General features: G+C 38.6%; 1 protein-coding gene across 2 annotated transcripts in view; it reads left to right on the forward strand.

Moving 5' to 3' along the window:
* Window positions 1-2,914: 2,914 nt before the first annotated feature.
* Nucks1 (nuclear casein kinase and cyclin dependent kinase substrate 1) overlaps window positions 2,915-16,619 on the forward strand; it is a 29,901-nt gene continuing 16,196 nt past the window's right edge. For both annotated transcript variants that reach the window (XM_076872867.2, XM_076872868.2), the window contains exon 1: window positions 2,915-2,989. In XM_076872867.2, coding sequence (XP_076728982.1) covers window positions 2,973-2,989 — 17 coding nt within the window. In that variant the 5' untranslated portion in view covers window positions 2,915-2,972. The remainder of the gene's footprint in view (window positions 2,990-16,619) is intronic.

The raw sequence follows: 16,619 nt of genomic DNA on the forward strand, positions 1-16,619 counted from the left end.
GGTGCAGTAGTGGGAATCTACCTTGGAGCATGCATTCTAGGTTCTGTTAGCTCTAATAGGCAGAAGTTCTGAATTTGTCCAGTAAAAAGTAAACTAGAAGTTCAAATGTTAAGCTACTTCCTTCCTAAAAGACAGTGTTGGTGAAATCTCTTATATTATTACTATTTTGTACTAGGAATTGAACTTGGGGAACTCAACCACTGAGCCACATCCCCGCCCTTTTTTATATTTTATTTAGAGACAAGATCTCACTAAGTTGCTGAGGCTGGCTTTGAACTCACGATCCTCCTGCCTCAGCCTCCCAAACTGCTGGGATTACAGATATGCACCACTGAGATATGCACCACTGTGCCTGGCCAGTGTTGGCTGAAATATGAGTGAATAAATGAGCAAATGGAGGGGAAGCATCAGCTGAAGCTTCAGTGAAGAGACAGGGAGGACATGACTCTCACCTCGGTTGGGGAGAGCCTTCATTCAGTGGCCATCCATATGCTGGCCTTGGACTACACAACCAGGCCAAGTCTTGGAAGACCTGTTGTGAACTTTTTCCCTGCCTGGACATGTTGACTGTGGCTAGTTCCATTCATTATCTAATAAATGATTAACAAGACTGCTTCTGCCCCATTTCATAATACTAAATAACGGTGTTTGCTAAAATAATAGCAATTTGTTCTAATAAAACAGCCTCCAACAAAACTACTTTTTGATCACAGCACCACCCCAATCTCGGCACTGGCATTCTGATAATAATACCAATGGTAAGACACTTAGTATAAACATATCTGGATACCTATTAGAATAGCTATTATAAAACCAAAACCAAAGCCAAAATAAGTGCCAGTAAAGATGTGGAAAAAGGAGAACACTTGTGCATTGCTGATGGAATGTAAATTGGTACATACAGCCATTCCTGAAAAAATTAAACAGAATTGCCATGTAATCTAGTAATTTCAGTTCTGGGTATATACCTAATAGAAACGAAAATAGGGACTCAGATATCTGCACACTCATGTGCAGGCACTACCCATAGGTGGGAGCAACCCATGTGTCCAGACATGATGAATGGATACACAAAATGTAGTATATACATACAATTTGGCCTTTAAAAGAAGGACATTCTGTCACCTGCTATGATGTAGATGAACCTAGAAGATATTAATTAAGTGCAATATGCCAACCACAAAAGGACAAAAACTATGTGATTCCACTTATAGGAGCTACGTGGAGTAGTCAAATTCATACACACTGAAGGCAGAATGGTGAGGCCCAGGGCTGGGTGCAGGGAGAGGGAGTGGGGAGTTAGTGTTTAACTGCACAGAGTATCCGTTACCTTCCTGGAAGATGGAAATGTTCTGGAAATGGATGATGGTGATGATCACCCAATGACATGAATGTAGTTAATGCCATACTACTGTACACGTAAATATGCTCATTTTGTGTAATCTTTTAGCCATAATTTTTGAAAAAGCAGGGTAGGGGAGAAGTTGGCAGGACCTGGAGTAGACAAGAGATAACTTGTTTAATGTTTCACTGGTTGGCCGTACTATTCTCTTCCCTCAGAGAAGCCACGTTTTACAAAGGGAGACTTTCAGGAGGCAGATGGTGATGAGTTTTGTTGTCGTTTGGGGACTGCATCTTCAGTTGGTTATAAACGCTCTGTGGCAGGGATTGAAGACTATTTACAATGAATGGTGGGGTAAACTTCAGTGGTTCCCATAGGGATCTCTGAAATCTCTGATCTCTGAAATTTAGGTACACAACAAATGTTTGTGGATTTAAACAGAAAGCTCTGACTTACCTTCATTTATGATTTGGGAGTCAGCCCCGCCTCTACCCAAGGATGTGGTCATATTTTAAAAATTAAGTGTAGCACATACACATTGCACTTATGTATGCCAGACTGTCCTAAAGGCTTTTCACGTATCTATTCATTTAACCCTAATAAGCCTGTGCGGTAGGTACTTGTTTCCCATTTGACAGATGAGAAAACTGAGGCACAGTGAGAGAAAGTTATACAATTATAAAGTGGTGGATCTGGGATTCCACAGGAAACTCATTCTCCAAATTATTGGAGCTCATTCTCCAAATTATTATACAAAAAAAAGCGGGGGCTTTAATGACCCTGAAATGGATTTCAAGGTCCAGAATGGAGAACGTAAATTGGGGATGAAGACATCTTTGATTATGATCCTGATTCTCTACTTCAATGGCGAGGTTGGTCTCCTGAGGGGTAATGTCGGAGCCAGGTTTAAGGGCTTTCGGGTTTAAGGTCAAATTTTTTGAACCTAAGGAATTTCCCTCCAATTCTAAAGCAGCCCCTTAGTGACGAATCTGCGGCGTAGCCCACGGGTTTTGCTATTAGCAGATTTCCTAAGTGATCAAGGCAGACGAAATGAAACACGATTTCATGAACACTGAGCCACGTTGAACCCTATATAAATCTTTTTTTCTAGTCATTTCAAGATACAGCTCAAGACGAATCTGCAACTTTGGAGTGGAAGCCAGGGGGCGGGCTGAGCAGCGACCATTTTTGTTTTGCGGCCGTGCGCTCTCAGAGCATCTTGATTAACAGGACCTCACGGAGGAGGCGGGGCCTGCCAGGGGGAGGGGCGGGGCCTGAGAGACGTGATGATTTAAACTGACTAATAAGCAGGAAGCATCTGGCAGAAGCCGCCAATGAGAGAGCGTGTTGGGGCGGGGCGCCCAAACCCTAGTGGGTTTGGTTGTGCCGCTGCTTTGGCGCATTTTCGGCTGGTTTGATTCATCCATTTTGAAGAGACGGGGGAGCGGGGGGCTCGTCTGATCCAGGGGCCCTGAACCAAGGAGCGGCGGAGTTTGAGAAGCCAGCATCTCGGGGTTCGGCGGCAGCGGCCCCATCGGCCGAAGTTCGGGGGGGGTGGGGCGCCGAGCGCGCGGGGTGGGGGGGGTCCTGGTCTTTGGCTTCTCGACTCGGTCCTGTTTCGACAGCGAACATGTCTCGGCCTGTCAGGTCAGTGCGGAGTCCGAGGCCTGGAGCGGGTTGGAGGGGGTTGGGGGTGAGTGGCGAAGGAGTGGGAGACGGAGCCTAGAATCGGCCCTCCCGGTTGCCACGCGCGGCCTCCTCCCTTTCGGGGCCCGCGCGCGCCCTTGAGCGTGGGGGGGCCCTGTTGGCGCGTGGGGGTGGCGGCAGCGCGCCCGTGCGCGCGCCCCTCCCCTACCCGCGCCGCTGCAGGGCTCCGGTCTGCTCTGATGCCTCCCCCACCCGCCGCACTGGAACGGGCGGGGTGTTCCCGAACCGCCAGGGCCAGAGGGGGAGGGGTGTGAAGTCAGCGCCCCCAAGCAGGCCCCACCTCCTCGGGGCGGGCCCCTCAGATCCCGTTAGGGAGACTGGCAGACTCGCGCTCGGCCCCCCCAGATTTAGTGAGGAGGGGCGCAGGCATGGTGTTACCCCTTCATCCCGCGCCTTGCGTCGGGGTGGGGGCACTCGCCCTCCTGCTCCAGCGGACAGGGTGTTCCACGCAAAGGGGGAGGGGCAGCAGTGCTGCCCGGCCCCGCCTCCCGGGCCGGACGTGGGCGGGACCCGTTCTTTACCCTTGGAGCAAAAAGTTGAGGGATTGGACCCCCCCAAAATAATGCACGGCTCTCTCTCCCCACCCCGGAGTTTGGAGAACTTTAACCCCGAAGTTCGCTCTTTCCTCCGACTAGAAATGTCCTTCGGGGAAATGTCCGTACTCAGGGAGGTGCGGGTTAACAGCAGGACCCAAATCCCGTGTGGTTCTCGTTCCGCCCTAACCCGGCCTACAAGTCTCGGGATATTTCTGTAACCCTCTCTCTCCCCGGAGTGACTTTTTAATCATAAAGGGGCTAGATTCCGTTAACCATCAGACTTTATTCTCAGAATTTCAACAAGTTTGCTGCTCCCCCAGCGGTCGGTGGGATCGCCCTCTACCATTCTCCAGGCTGTTGTATGGAATGTGCCATTTACGGAGGGGTGTGGTTTAGTCCGATCTGTTAAGGCCTTAAAGAGGAGAGCTGTTGTAAATAAATACGCTTACTATAAAGGATTGGCTACTTTGTATAGTGTTTTCTAAACAGATATTTAGTTTTTAAACGTTTTCATGCTTGTCGATTTCCCTTCATTCCAAGTTTTGTGGGCAACAGAAGTATTTTAAGAGTTCTAAAAAAAGGTTTGGGATCCTGGGAACGGTTTTGTTGCACACCATTCTGTCTCCTACTAGATGATCCGTTTCCAACTGGTGGTGGTATGGGACTGCGTACTCCTATGCCTGGGTGGGAATGCAGAGAATGAGCTAACTACCTGACTGCTTCTGTGCCATCCAACTTCAATCCGCATCTCTATAAATCACCACCTACTGACAAAAGTTTTGCTGGCTTTTTGGTAAGGAGTCTAGATGGCTCTTTCAAATTACAGCGTGAATACTTTTTTGGCATAGAAAGTGGCCAGTGTATTTCATCAGGATATTTTTTCCTTAGGATCAGGTAATTAGACAATATTATAATAAAGATTTATTTTATCTGGATTTGATCTTTTCTCTCCTGGAAGTAATTACTGTGTGGTGAAACTAAACTACTATTTTTCCCTGCCATGAAATCAGTACACTAGGTTGTGATGAATTTGTATTCCTAGATTTAGATAATGAAATATCCACAGAACTTTTTTACTGGAAAACTTGGGGTTATCACTTTGTGGACATAAATATATTAAGAATATTTATTATTTTTTGGAGGTATTGGGATTTCTGCACAACTTTTTCTTAATGTGTTGTTAAAAATAATTAAGCTTTGTCTATCTCCATAATTTGAAGAGCGAGGTCAATATATTGTGGGCTTCTCTTTTGTCACTTTCAAATTATTAATTTCAGAGCAGTTTGGTTTCTGATTATATTTTAGTGATAAACTCTGTAATTATTTTTTAAAGATTCTTTAATATACTTATGACCAATAATAAAGCAGAAACAAATAAACTTGAGTTTGGTGGTTTGTCAAATTTTGCTATAAATAAGTCCTAGCTTAGGGAAATGCTATAGTTTCAAAGTGTAATTGAAGAATCTGTATTACCCTAGATCATTTAACAACAAGAATGTAGACATTGACTTGATTTTAAAACAATCAAAAAGAAGTATATGTTGAAAAATATCAATGTCAGTGCATCATTTGCTGTACATTTCTGTCCATGGACCATTTTTCTAGTTCTCGTTTTTACTGTAAGTGTTTATTTTAATATAAACCTAAATATTTAAAGGGCATTTAGAAATGAATTAATGGTGCTTTGACACGAGTATCTAAATAAAGCATATAATGGGCGGATTGTATACAGCATGGTTTTCCATGGATGTCTGGATTGATAGTACATTATTTCGTTTTAAATTATTTATTTCATGGTGCTGGGGATTGAACCCAGGGGCTCATGGATGTTAAACATATACTTTGCTACTGAGCCACATCCCCAGCATAATACGTTATTTCTAAGTAATTTTTTTTCATACAAGGTAGCTGTCTTTACCTTTTACAGTATTTATGACAGCTCAAATATGTTGAGCCTTAGTTTCAAATTAATAGCATAAAACTATAATCCTGGAACTAGAAAGAAAGGACAACTCAGTTCACAGGACAAGTGACATGCTTTGTATCACATACTACTAGTAGGTCCCAAAATTGAATCTAGAACCAAGTCTTAATTCCCCATAGTAATCACTTTACTTCTGCCTGAGAAGTAGTAATAATGTCTGTGGTGATTCAAAAACGGTATATAGTGTTTTTTAACTTCAGAGTGCTTTTGTGACTCTTAATCCTTGTATAGAAGGAAGGAAAGTGCCACTTGTAAAAGATGAGAAAGAAAGCTCAGATTTACTGACTGGCCCTCACTAGAAACCAGGATTCTTGATCCAGCTTGGTATATTCTCCAGGGATCCTCCTCCCTTGTTGAAAATAGAGATCTAAGTCACTCAAGTCAGTCTTACTTGCTCCTCTTTGTAACAGAGGTGTGCTTGATATCTTTTGTTTAATACTTGAGAATACAAAGAGTCTTTGCCATTGAAAATTTAAATGTGAAAGCAGAGGCTCTTACAAGTTACTTTTATTGTTTATAATTACAATGAAAATTAACAGTTTTCCCAAGATTCCAGATTGCTTTCTTTTCAAGAATGTGTGTTTAGACTCTAAAAATATGTTTGTAGCAAAAAAAAAAATTTCAAGAATCCCTCAGTTGGGGCTGGGGTTGTGGCTCAGTAGTAGAGCATTTGTTTAGCATGTGGGAGGAACTGGGTTCAAGTCTCAGCATCACATTATAAACTAATAAAGATTGTATCCATCTACAACCAAAAGTAATGCACATACCCAAAAAAGCCCTCAATTATAGGGAAAACTTAGAAACCTGGAAATTCAAGGTAGCTTGGAATTTGTTACCAAGCAACCACAGGATGACACTTAAGTTGTTATGGCTGTAAATAAGCCAGTTTCTTTATATCTCTTCAGGTATTCTTTTTGGTGTTTATGGATATGTGTGAGATGAGTATGACTTTATTAACCTTGGGTCTGTACATTTTATTATTAGCTTTTATCTAAAAAGACAATCCCAGACTGGGTGTGGTGGTCCACACCTGTAATCTCAACTACTGTAGAAGCTGAGACATGGTTTGAAACTTTGAAGTCAATTTAGTGAGACCCTGTCTCAAAAACTGAAAAGGGCTGGGGATGTGGCTCAGTGGTAAAAACACCCTTGTGTTCAATCCCCAGAACCAGGAAGAAGGAAAAAAAGGATAACATAATTTTAAAAGCCTGAATAATGGGGAAGTTGGTTTTATGAGAAATTAAAAGCACTCAACTTTTTCAACATATTTGATTAATTAAAATAATAATACAATGATTAAAATAGAGTAGACTACTGAATAAACATTCATTGAGGAAAAAAATGCAGTCAGGCACTGTGCTTTCACTTTATCTTGTTTTATCCTTTCTAAAAATATTTAACCAGGGTATTTTTTTTAATACCCATAAAACAGAAAAACTTAAAAGCTTTTTGGTACTCAAGGTAATAGAGTAGTAGCAGAACCATGACCTAATAAATCAAATCTAGCTATAGCATTCTTTCATGGTACCACTCTTTACTACCTAGTATTTGGTGTTAAAATGGTCAAGGTTTTTTTGTTGTTTCTGTTTTGTTTTTTGCATGGGATCCAGCTTAGACTTGTTCTTGCTAGGCAAATGTTGTACCGTTGAGCCACACCCCTCATCCTGAATACATTCTTTATTCATAGATTTTAGCTCCACATAGGAAATTTTTTTGGAGAAAACATAGCCAAAATATTTCAGTATGAGCACTGTTGTTTGACACTATACAAAATAATTTTCAGATATATTTTTTAAAGAAAAGCATTACATTAAAATCAGTTTCTTCAGTTTACCAGTGATGATTTTGAAACCCGAAGAATTAAATACAGATAATAGCAAGGCTGCATTTAGACTGCCTGAATCTTAGCCATTCTACTTTCTGCATATTTACTGTATTTGGTTCCACAGAGAATATATTACAGGTATACAGGTCCCTGATTTGAAACCTTTGGGGCCAAATATGGGAATTTTGAGTTGTTTTGGTTTTCTTTTTAATTTAGAAAAGATAATGGGGTACATATAACATAAAAGTACTACCTCTTGGGTAGTACTATAATCAAACACATTGGTATCTTATGAAGTTTTATGAATATTCACAGAGGAGATGGGTTTGTAAATTATGAAAAAAAAAGGTTTTCAGAATTTAGGGCGTTCTGAACTGTGAATTAGGGATTGTGGACCTTTAATGGCATAAATTGAAAAAAAATCACTTCTAAACTCAAGAGAGCTGTCAGTCACTGAGCAACTCTTAGGTGCCAGGTATTTAGCCAGGTACTTTATACAACTGTTTCAAAATCATGCAGTAGTTCTTCAAGCAAGGTATATATTATCCCATTTCATGTGTGAGGCCTGAGGCTTGGAAAAATTAAGTACCTGGCACAGTCCACCTAACTATTAAAGAGACAAATCAGGAATTTGAATCCAGGTGTGAACAACCAAAAGCCATTATGATCTTTCTCATGTGGCACCGTCATAAGGTGTGGTTTTTCCTGCAGTGATTGTGCACTGTCTTTGGAGGGTGATGACATTTCATATTGGGACTTGTGGGGAGGGTTAACTTTAAGGAAGTTGGGAGGGTGGTAAAGGACACTCTTGGAAGGAACAAAGCATGTAAAGCAATTAAATGAGGATAAACTTGACTAGGGAGGAAAAATTGAAATTAGTTTGAGTCTTTTGAGGGAAAATGTCAATGATAAATGGTATTATTGCATTTACACATTTCATAATATGAGGGCATTTCCCTTGATTAAAATATGCCAAAGAAATACAAGAAAGTTATATGCTTATTTTACATTTTTGTTTTGTTTTGATACTGGGGTTGTGCCCAGGGATGCTTAATCACTGAGCCATATCTCCAGCCCTTTTAAATGTTTTATTAGAAACAGAGTCTTGCCGAGTTGCTAAGTGCCCCTTCCTAAATTGCTGAAACTGGCTTTGAATTATAATTCTTCTGCCTCAGACTCCCAAACTGCTGGGACTACAGGCATGCACCACCTACAGCTTGTTTTACATTTTTTTTTTTTTTAAATTGACGCCAAAACAAATCCAAACAGACTAATAACTGACTGAATCCAAGGTATATTAAAAGAATTATGTGATCAAGTAGTTTGTTCAAAGAACAAGAGTCTTATCACTAATTCATTATAAAGACTAAAAGAAAAATCATGGTAATTGAAAGTTTCAACATCTATTAACAAAACTTGTTAATGCCATTAAAATTAGAAGGAATTTAATATTAGGAGTTTAACTTGACAAAGTTTCAAAAGTAAGTGGTTAAGTTTTTATTTTTTTAAGTCTCGGTGATAAAATTTTTGCTTTTGAGGTGCTGGTGACTGAGATAAACTAATTCTTTGGGGGAGATAGCATGGTATAGCAAAAGAAACCCTGGGCGGGGGGGCGGGGATGTGTTTCAGCCTCTTTTAGGTTTGTATAATGGACATGTTGAACTTCACTGGAGTATTACTACATTGCATTTAACAAAACAAGCATTTTAGTTTTCAAAGCTTTTCTCATTGGTTTGAGCTCTAAAGTTACCATTCATGGAGCTGTGGTTGTGGCTCAGTGGTAGAACACTTGCCTAGCATGTGTGAGGCACATGGGTTTGATCCTCAGCACCACATAAAAATAGATAAATAAAGATATCGTGTCCATATACAACCTAAAAATATAAATTAAGATATTAAAAATAAAAAATTACCATTCATTATTAAGGAGAAAATAATTTCAAATAAAGATTTTTGTTTTGAGCAGTGTTTGGTCTCTTGTTTCCAGAAATGTAAAACAAGGCCACCACACTATAAAACTCAGGGACATCATCCTCATTATAGTCCATGTGTATGTTGAACCTATATAATTGTGTGATTTATAGTCTGCATAGCCAGAATTTATTTCTGTTTACTTGAACTAATAAAGATATTATTGCTATAAAGTGTTAATTGTTTGCAATTTTAAAAATTCTTAGCTGCAAGGATAAATGTGACTTAAGATTCAGAAGTAGTTTTTTAGATGGTTGAGACAGCACCTAGGGGACTCTGTAATGTTGTATACAAATAGAGACGATAACTGATTTAGCACAGGACCACTTTGGTCAAATTGAGCATCCTTTTTTTTATTGTGGGAAAATCTGACTATCATTTGGCAGTGGCCTACGTCAGTAATCCCAGCAACTCTAAAGGCTGAGGCAGGAGGATCATGAATTCAAAGCCAGCTTCAGCAAAGGCCACACTAAGCAACTCAGTGAGACTCTGTCTTGAAACAAAATACAAAATAGGGCTGGGGGTGTGGCTCAGTGTTCCAGCACCCCTAGTTTAATCTCAGTACCAAAAAATAATTTTAAAAATATTTGACTATCTAGAGTCAAGGAAATGAAGCTGATTATAGAATTGCATTTCCATGTTTAAAATAACTACCATTTAAGTAGTCATAATTATAGGTCTTTGAAATACTTTAGATGAAGAGACCACCTGCTGCTAAAAGTTGCAACTAGGTATTGCATATTTTCAGGTGCCTTGAATTGTATTTTTGTTCAGTTTCCACTAAGCAAGGTACTCTTCAGAGAGATTTCCTTTCCAACTACTTTTGGTTGTATAGAATCCTTCATTTGTCAAAATCATAACCTGAAAAATAAACTACATGAGAAATTAAAAATTGGGTTACCAAGAAAATAGAAGTCCACCCTGCTATGTTTTTGTTGTTGTTGGTTTGTGGTACTGGGGATTAAATCCAAGGCCCTGTGCATGGGAGGCAAGCACTCTACCAACTGAGCTGTATCCCCAGCCCATCCTGCTATGTTTTGAGCTAGGATAACAGATGTAGTTGTCTTCCAAGAACATGCCACAGCTGTAAAGTTTCATGGCAACCTGTTCTTTAGTTGCTACAGTTCTTTTTTCTAGGCAGGGCTGGGGATTGAGTCCAGGGGTACTCTACCACAGAGCTGCATCACCAGCCCTTTTTTATTTTTTATTTTGAGACAGGTGTCACCAAGTTGCCGAGGCTGGCCTTAAACTTGCAATCCTACTTTAGCCTCCTAAATTGCTTGGATTACAGTGTGCCACTGCACCCTTCAGTCACTACTGTTTTCTTAACAAGAAACCTGGTTTCTTCAAAATCAGAGACTTAGAAAGATTTTTGTTTAGAATTATAATATCACATTTTTGTCAGGAAGATCTTAGTCACTTTGACATAGAGAACTAGTCTTGATTTACAGTTTCAGTGCTTTGGATGAGGGATTGCTAGCCATGAAATTCCAGATCTATCTTGCCTTTTTCCCCAAGAAATAGGACCCTTGGTCCACTTTGCAGTCCAGGCCTGTGTGTACCCCTCTAACACATACTCCTACATTTAGAGCCTGTCGAGACCTGCTCTTTTTACCTTAGTTCTGTATTTTCCCAAAATCCTAGAATTTTTTTTTTTCTGATATCAGATGCCTGGCACTACTGATGTGTTTTGTTTTAATGAGTCAATACACCTCACTTGGTCAGGCCACAGAATTGTCCCTGGTGATTGAGTTAGGCAGTTGAGTAGATTCCATATGGTTTCCAAACACCCTCTGCTGAAAAGCAGTCCTTTAGCTCAATAATGTGTAAACCTGAGACCCCTGAGTCTTTACCATTTGAGACTTCTCTGTCCCCATTTGCATAGGTTTTACAGTAAAATTCAATTGGGAAAAATCTTCTAGCACATCTCATAGCAAATATTTTATCTTATACTCATTGACATTTGTGTGTGATTTTCCTATGGAGTGGAACTGAATATGGTAAGTCAGTGAAATATCTTGAGCCTTGGTAATAAAGCATACTATATAGGAATTAATATTTGTGTGGATTAAGACAAGTTAGTAAAATGTTTAGTAGAAAAATGTCATTTATCTAAAAAACATGTCTGGCTCATCATCCAGACTTTCTATAATTTTCTTGTTTGTTTGCTTTCCTGTATCTGGTAACTTTGTTTTTAATTTATATATAGAAGATTATATATATATATTACATATTTATAGTATATGCATGTATTTATATATAAATATTTTATATGGGTATATGTATGTATATATAGATATATATAGTATTTGCATATATATTCATGTATGGTACTATGGATTGAACATTGAACCTAGGGCCTAGTGCTTGCTAGGCAAGAACTGTACCACTAAGCTACATCCCCAACCCTTGATGTTTTAAATGTGAATAATAGAATTACATAAAATCTACTTAAAATTATATATCTTAGGGGCTGGTACTGTTGCTCGGTGGCAAAGTGCTTGCTTAGCACATGTGAGGCACTGGGTTTGATCCTTAACACCACATAAAAATAAACATACAATACAGGCACGCTATGTCCATCTACAACTACAAAAAAAAATTTTTTTAAATTATATATCTTAGAAGGAACTTGAAGGTAAAAATAAGTGAAATAATTTTAAGAAATTGTCCTGAACTAAGTTCAGGTATCCTGGGCCTCAATGAGCTAACATTTTTATATCCTGAAATATCTGATATGTAAGATTGCTTAATCATTTGAGGGATAGAATAATAGAAAAAGGTAAATGTCCTAGATTTTAAAAAGGAGCCGATAGTTGATGTGCAGAAATTTTAATGGGATCAGTTCCACAGAAGAGTTGGCTTTATAATGTTTAGGAAAGTTCTAGAGGTTGCCTCAGTAGCATATGTGAGTTTGAAATAGGATGGACTTAGGTTGGAAAATAGTCTTTGTTGTAGTAAATTGTTTATTGAAGTAAAGTTATGTAGCCTTTTCGAGCATTATTTTCCTCAGGCAAATCTGATTTTGTAGATCAGTAGTCTTCATAATGTTGAATTTCAGAGATATATTAGACATTTGATTCACATTTTGTTTTTTAAATATGGATAACTTGGGAGACATTTTTTAAATGTTTTTTTATTGTTGACGGACCTTTATTTTATTCTTATTTATACGTGTGCTGAGAATCAAACCCAATGCCTCACACATGAGGCAAGCACTTAGCTACAGCCCCAGCCCCAGGAGACATTTCTTTTTTTAAATATTTTTTTCCCTTAGTTGTTGATAGATCTTTTATTTATTTATACGTGGTCCTGAGAATCGAACCCAGTGCCTCACACATGCAAAGCAAGGGTGTTACCACTGAGCCACAGTCCCAGCCCGGAGACATTTTTTAAAATGTGAATTATAAAACCAATTTATACTTTTTTTTTTCTTTGTAGTGTTAGAATTTTTTTAAAATTTAACTTTTTGTTCTTTTGCAATTGAACACAGGGCCTTAGCATGCTCTGTACCTTTGCGCATACTCCTAACCCCAAGTTTATACTCTTAAAATGCTACTTACAAATAGCTGTGTTTTATTTGTTGTTTCTAGGCAGTTTTCTGGTTGGTTGGCTTTTGCTTTGTTGTTGGGCTACTGGAGATTGAATCCCAGGGGCACTATACCAAAGCTACCTCCCAAGCCCTTTTTTAATTTTTGAGATGGGGTTCTCATTAAGTTTTCAGGGCTAGCCTAGAACTTTTTACTCCAGCCTTAACCTACCCAAAATCTAGGCAGATTTTGTTTCAACAAAAGTATACTGCTTTGAGTTATGTCAAACAGATCCTTTAGTGTTCTCATCTTAGCTCCCCACTTTACTTTTCATTTCTACATTTTAAATGTATATGAAAGTGGAAGCTTCCTGTTTCAAAGCCCCGTGGGATCATCCAGGAATTGGTATGTTATGACCAAAATCAACTTTTTTTTCCTTGATGCTTGAGATTGAACCCAGTGCTTTTGCACATACTACATACATGCTCTAGCACCAACTTATATCCCCAAGCTCCCTCCCCAAGTTACACCTAAAATCTAGATACAGCGGTTATATAAGCTTTTTAAGTGAGAACAGGCACAAAATTGGCATTTAAAGTTTCTGTGTTTCTGCCAGGAGTGGTGGCATACATTTGTAATCCCAGCAGTTTTGGAGGCTGAGGTAAGAGGATTGCAAGTTCAAGGTCAGTCTCAGTAATTTTAGCAAGAACCTATCTCAAAAATTCAAGAACAGTTTTTAAAGGGTCAGGGATGTGGCTCAGTGGTTAGGCAAACTTGGTACCAAATTCATGGTACCAAAAATAAATAAATAAATAAATAAATGCATACTTTCATTCATACATACATACATACATACATACAGTTTTTGTGTTTCTGCCAGGCATTGTAATGCAACATTTTGAATCCCAGCGACTCTGGACACTGAGGCAGGAAGGTCACAAATTGAAGGCCAACCATGCACATTGGTGTACACCTGTAATCCTAGTGGCCCGGGAAGCTGAGGCTGGAGGATCATGAATTCATAGCCAAACTCAGCAACTTAACGAGGTCCTAAAAGCAACTCAGAAAGATCCTATACCTAAATAAAAGATAAAAAAGGGCTGGGGATATAGCTCTGGCAGAGGGCTCCTGGGTTCAATCTCAGGACCTCAAAAAATCAAAAAATTTTTTTAAATAAAGCTTTTATGTTCTAGATTTTGTATTGTTTTCCTTGTTGGGTTGCAGTTTTCTTTCTGGCGCAAACTTTGAGACTAGTTTAAATGGAACTCATGTTGATTTGAGTATTGGGAATTGTTATAACCCATTTGATGGTTTTAAAATGCTATTACTTGCTGCTTTCTTGGATCTAAATGGTGGGGTTTTTTTGTTTGTAGTGCTGGGAATTGAACCTAGGGCCTTATGCATGCAAGGCAAGCACTCTACCAACCAAGCTATATCCCCAGCCTGATTGGATCTAAATGGTAACCTGAAAACTTTGCCATAAAGTTAAAAATCACGTAGTATAAAAATAGGGAGATGTAGGGCTGGTATTGTGGCTAATTGGTAGAGTACTTGCCTGGCATGTGTGAGGCACTGGGTTCAATTCTTAGCACACCACATGGATAAATGAATAAAATAAAGGGTCATCAACATCTTAAAAAAAAATAGGGACATGTAAGAAATAGTAGCTGATATTAATTGGAGAATAATCTACCCAACACTCGCTTATTCTTAGAACAATCTTGAGAGGTACTCCTGTTTTAAATGTGAAGAAAAACTGAAGTTCATTGAGGAGAAAGCACTTCCTTGGGGACATACCACTAGTAAGTGGCAAAGTCAGGATTTAAATCCAGTTTGGAAATTTGTTTTTGACCTCTCTGATAAATTGTAATTTTACAATATGGGCCTCTAAGTTCTAGTTATTATCCATTATACACTGGAGAATTAGTTTAGCTTTGGTTTGAATTTAAATAATAATAATTGGAGGGACTAATGTTATTTCTGTTTAGGCTAGAAAATCTCTGAATACTCAAATCCCTTATATAAAATGGTATCTTTGCATGTAACCTATGCATATTCTTCTGAATGTTTTAAAGTCATCTTTAGATACTTGTGATGTCTGTATACTGTAAATGCTGTGTTAATAGTTGTTATACTGGGTCTGAGGTATAACCCATTGGTAGAGCACTTGCCTGACATTCGTTAAGTCCCTGGGTTCAATCCCCAGCACCACACACACACACACACACACACACACACACACACGCAAAAGTAGTTGTTATACTGTATTGCTTAGGGAATAATGACAAAGAAAAATATACACTTTTTTTTTTAAACACTGAATGTTTTTACTCCATCATTAAATCTGCAGATGTGGAACCCACATTTAAAGGACTGACTTTAGTAGAATTGGTATTTTTTTTTTTTTAGGTATCTTTAAAAGGCAGGATATAGTTTGAGAAATCAACCAAATTATTATTATAAGTCAATATAACTAGTCATTATGAATGGCCCTTGTTACCATAGATCATTTACCTAAATAATCCTTTCCTTTTTATCAATTTTTTATTAGTTTAATTTGGTTTGGCTAGTTACCCTTAATAAGACTCCATTCCTATACTCATATTTTGCTTTCCTCTGTTTTTTCTATTTGTTTGTTTTGTTTTATTATTTTTTAGTTGTAGTTGGATATAATACCTTTATTTATTTATTTTTATGTGGTGGTGAGGATTGAATCCAGGGCCTTGCATGTTTTAGGCCTTGCATGTTTTACTGCTGAGCCACAACCCCAGCCCCTTTACTCTATTTTAATAGTTTTTATGACAATGACATAATTTAAAAAAAAACTTGTTATTTTTAGCTATACATGACAATAGAGTATATTTTGACATACATACCCATGGAGTATAACTTTTTAGGATCCTATTCTTGTGATTGAACATGATGTAGTGTTCAAATAACAATTCAGGTCCAAATAACATAATTCTCAAAATTCTGGCTGTTTTCAGATCATTTAAAAGTTTAAATAATGGGGGCTGGGGATGTGGCTCAAGCGGTATCGTGCTCGCCTGGCATGCGTGCGGCCCGGGTTCAGTCCTCAGCACCATATACATAAAAGATGTTGTGTCCGCCAAATACTAAAAAAATAAATATTAAAATTCTCTCTCTCTCCCTTCTTTCTCACTCTCTCTCACTCTTTCTTTAAAAAAAAAAAAAGTTTAAATAATGGTGGTTTTAAAGGAAGGGATCATCTTTTGATTCAGTTTTGAAACTTTCTTATTTCTCAGTATTGTCTGCGTAGAATTTCTGTAGTTCTCTTTGAAAATTAGAATAGAGAAAATATACTTAATAATAGACTTCAACTAAGTTGTTTTTGTGTGTGGGATTTTTCCTTTTTTTCTTTTTGCCACATTGGAGATTTAATTTGGGTGTGTTACCACTGAGCTACATCACGGCCCTTTTTGTGTTTTTGAGACAGGATCTCACCAAGTTTCCCAGGCTAGCCTTGAATTTGAAAATTTATTAAAGAAACAAGTTATTTCATAGGAAGGAAATAGTTTTGTCTTGAAAGGCATTGTTAGTCAAATGCCTGATAGGCTGAAAATGACAGTCTTGCAAACTTCCTCTCTACTGATGCCTTTTCCCGCCCTAACCCTTTGCAGATGCTAAATCCATTTACACATCAAATACCTTGCTTAAGGGGCTGTGTTGGTGGCTTAGTGGTGGAGCCCTTGCCTAGCATGTG

Source organism: Callospermophilus lateralis, chromosome 13, assembly GCF_048772815.1.
Source record: "Callospermophilus lateralis isolate mCalLat2 chromosome 13, mCalLat2.hap1, whole genome shotgun sequence".
Classification (NCBI taxonomy): domain Eukaryota; kingdom Metazoa; phylum Chordata; class Mammalia; order Rodentia; family Sciuridae; genus Callospermophilus; species Callospermophilus lateralis.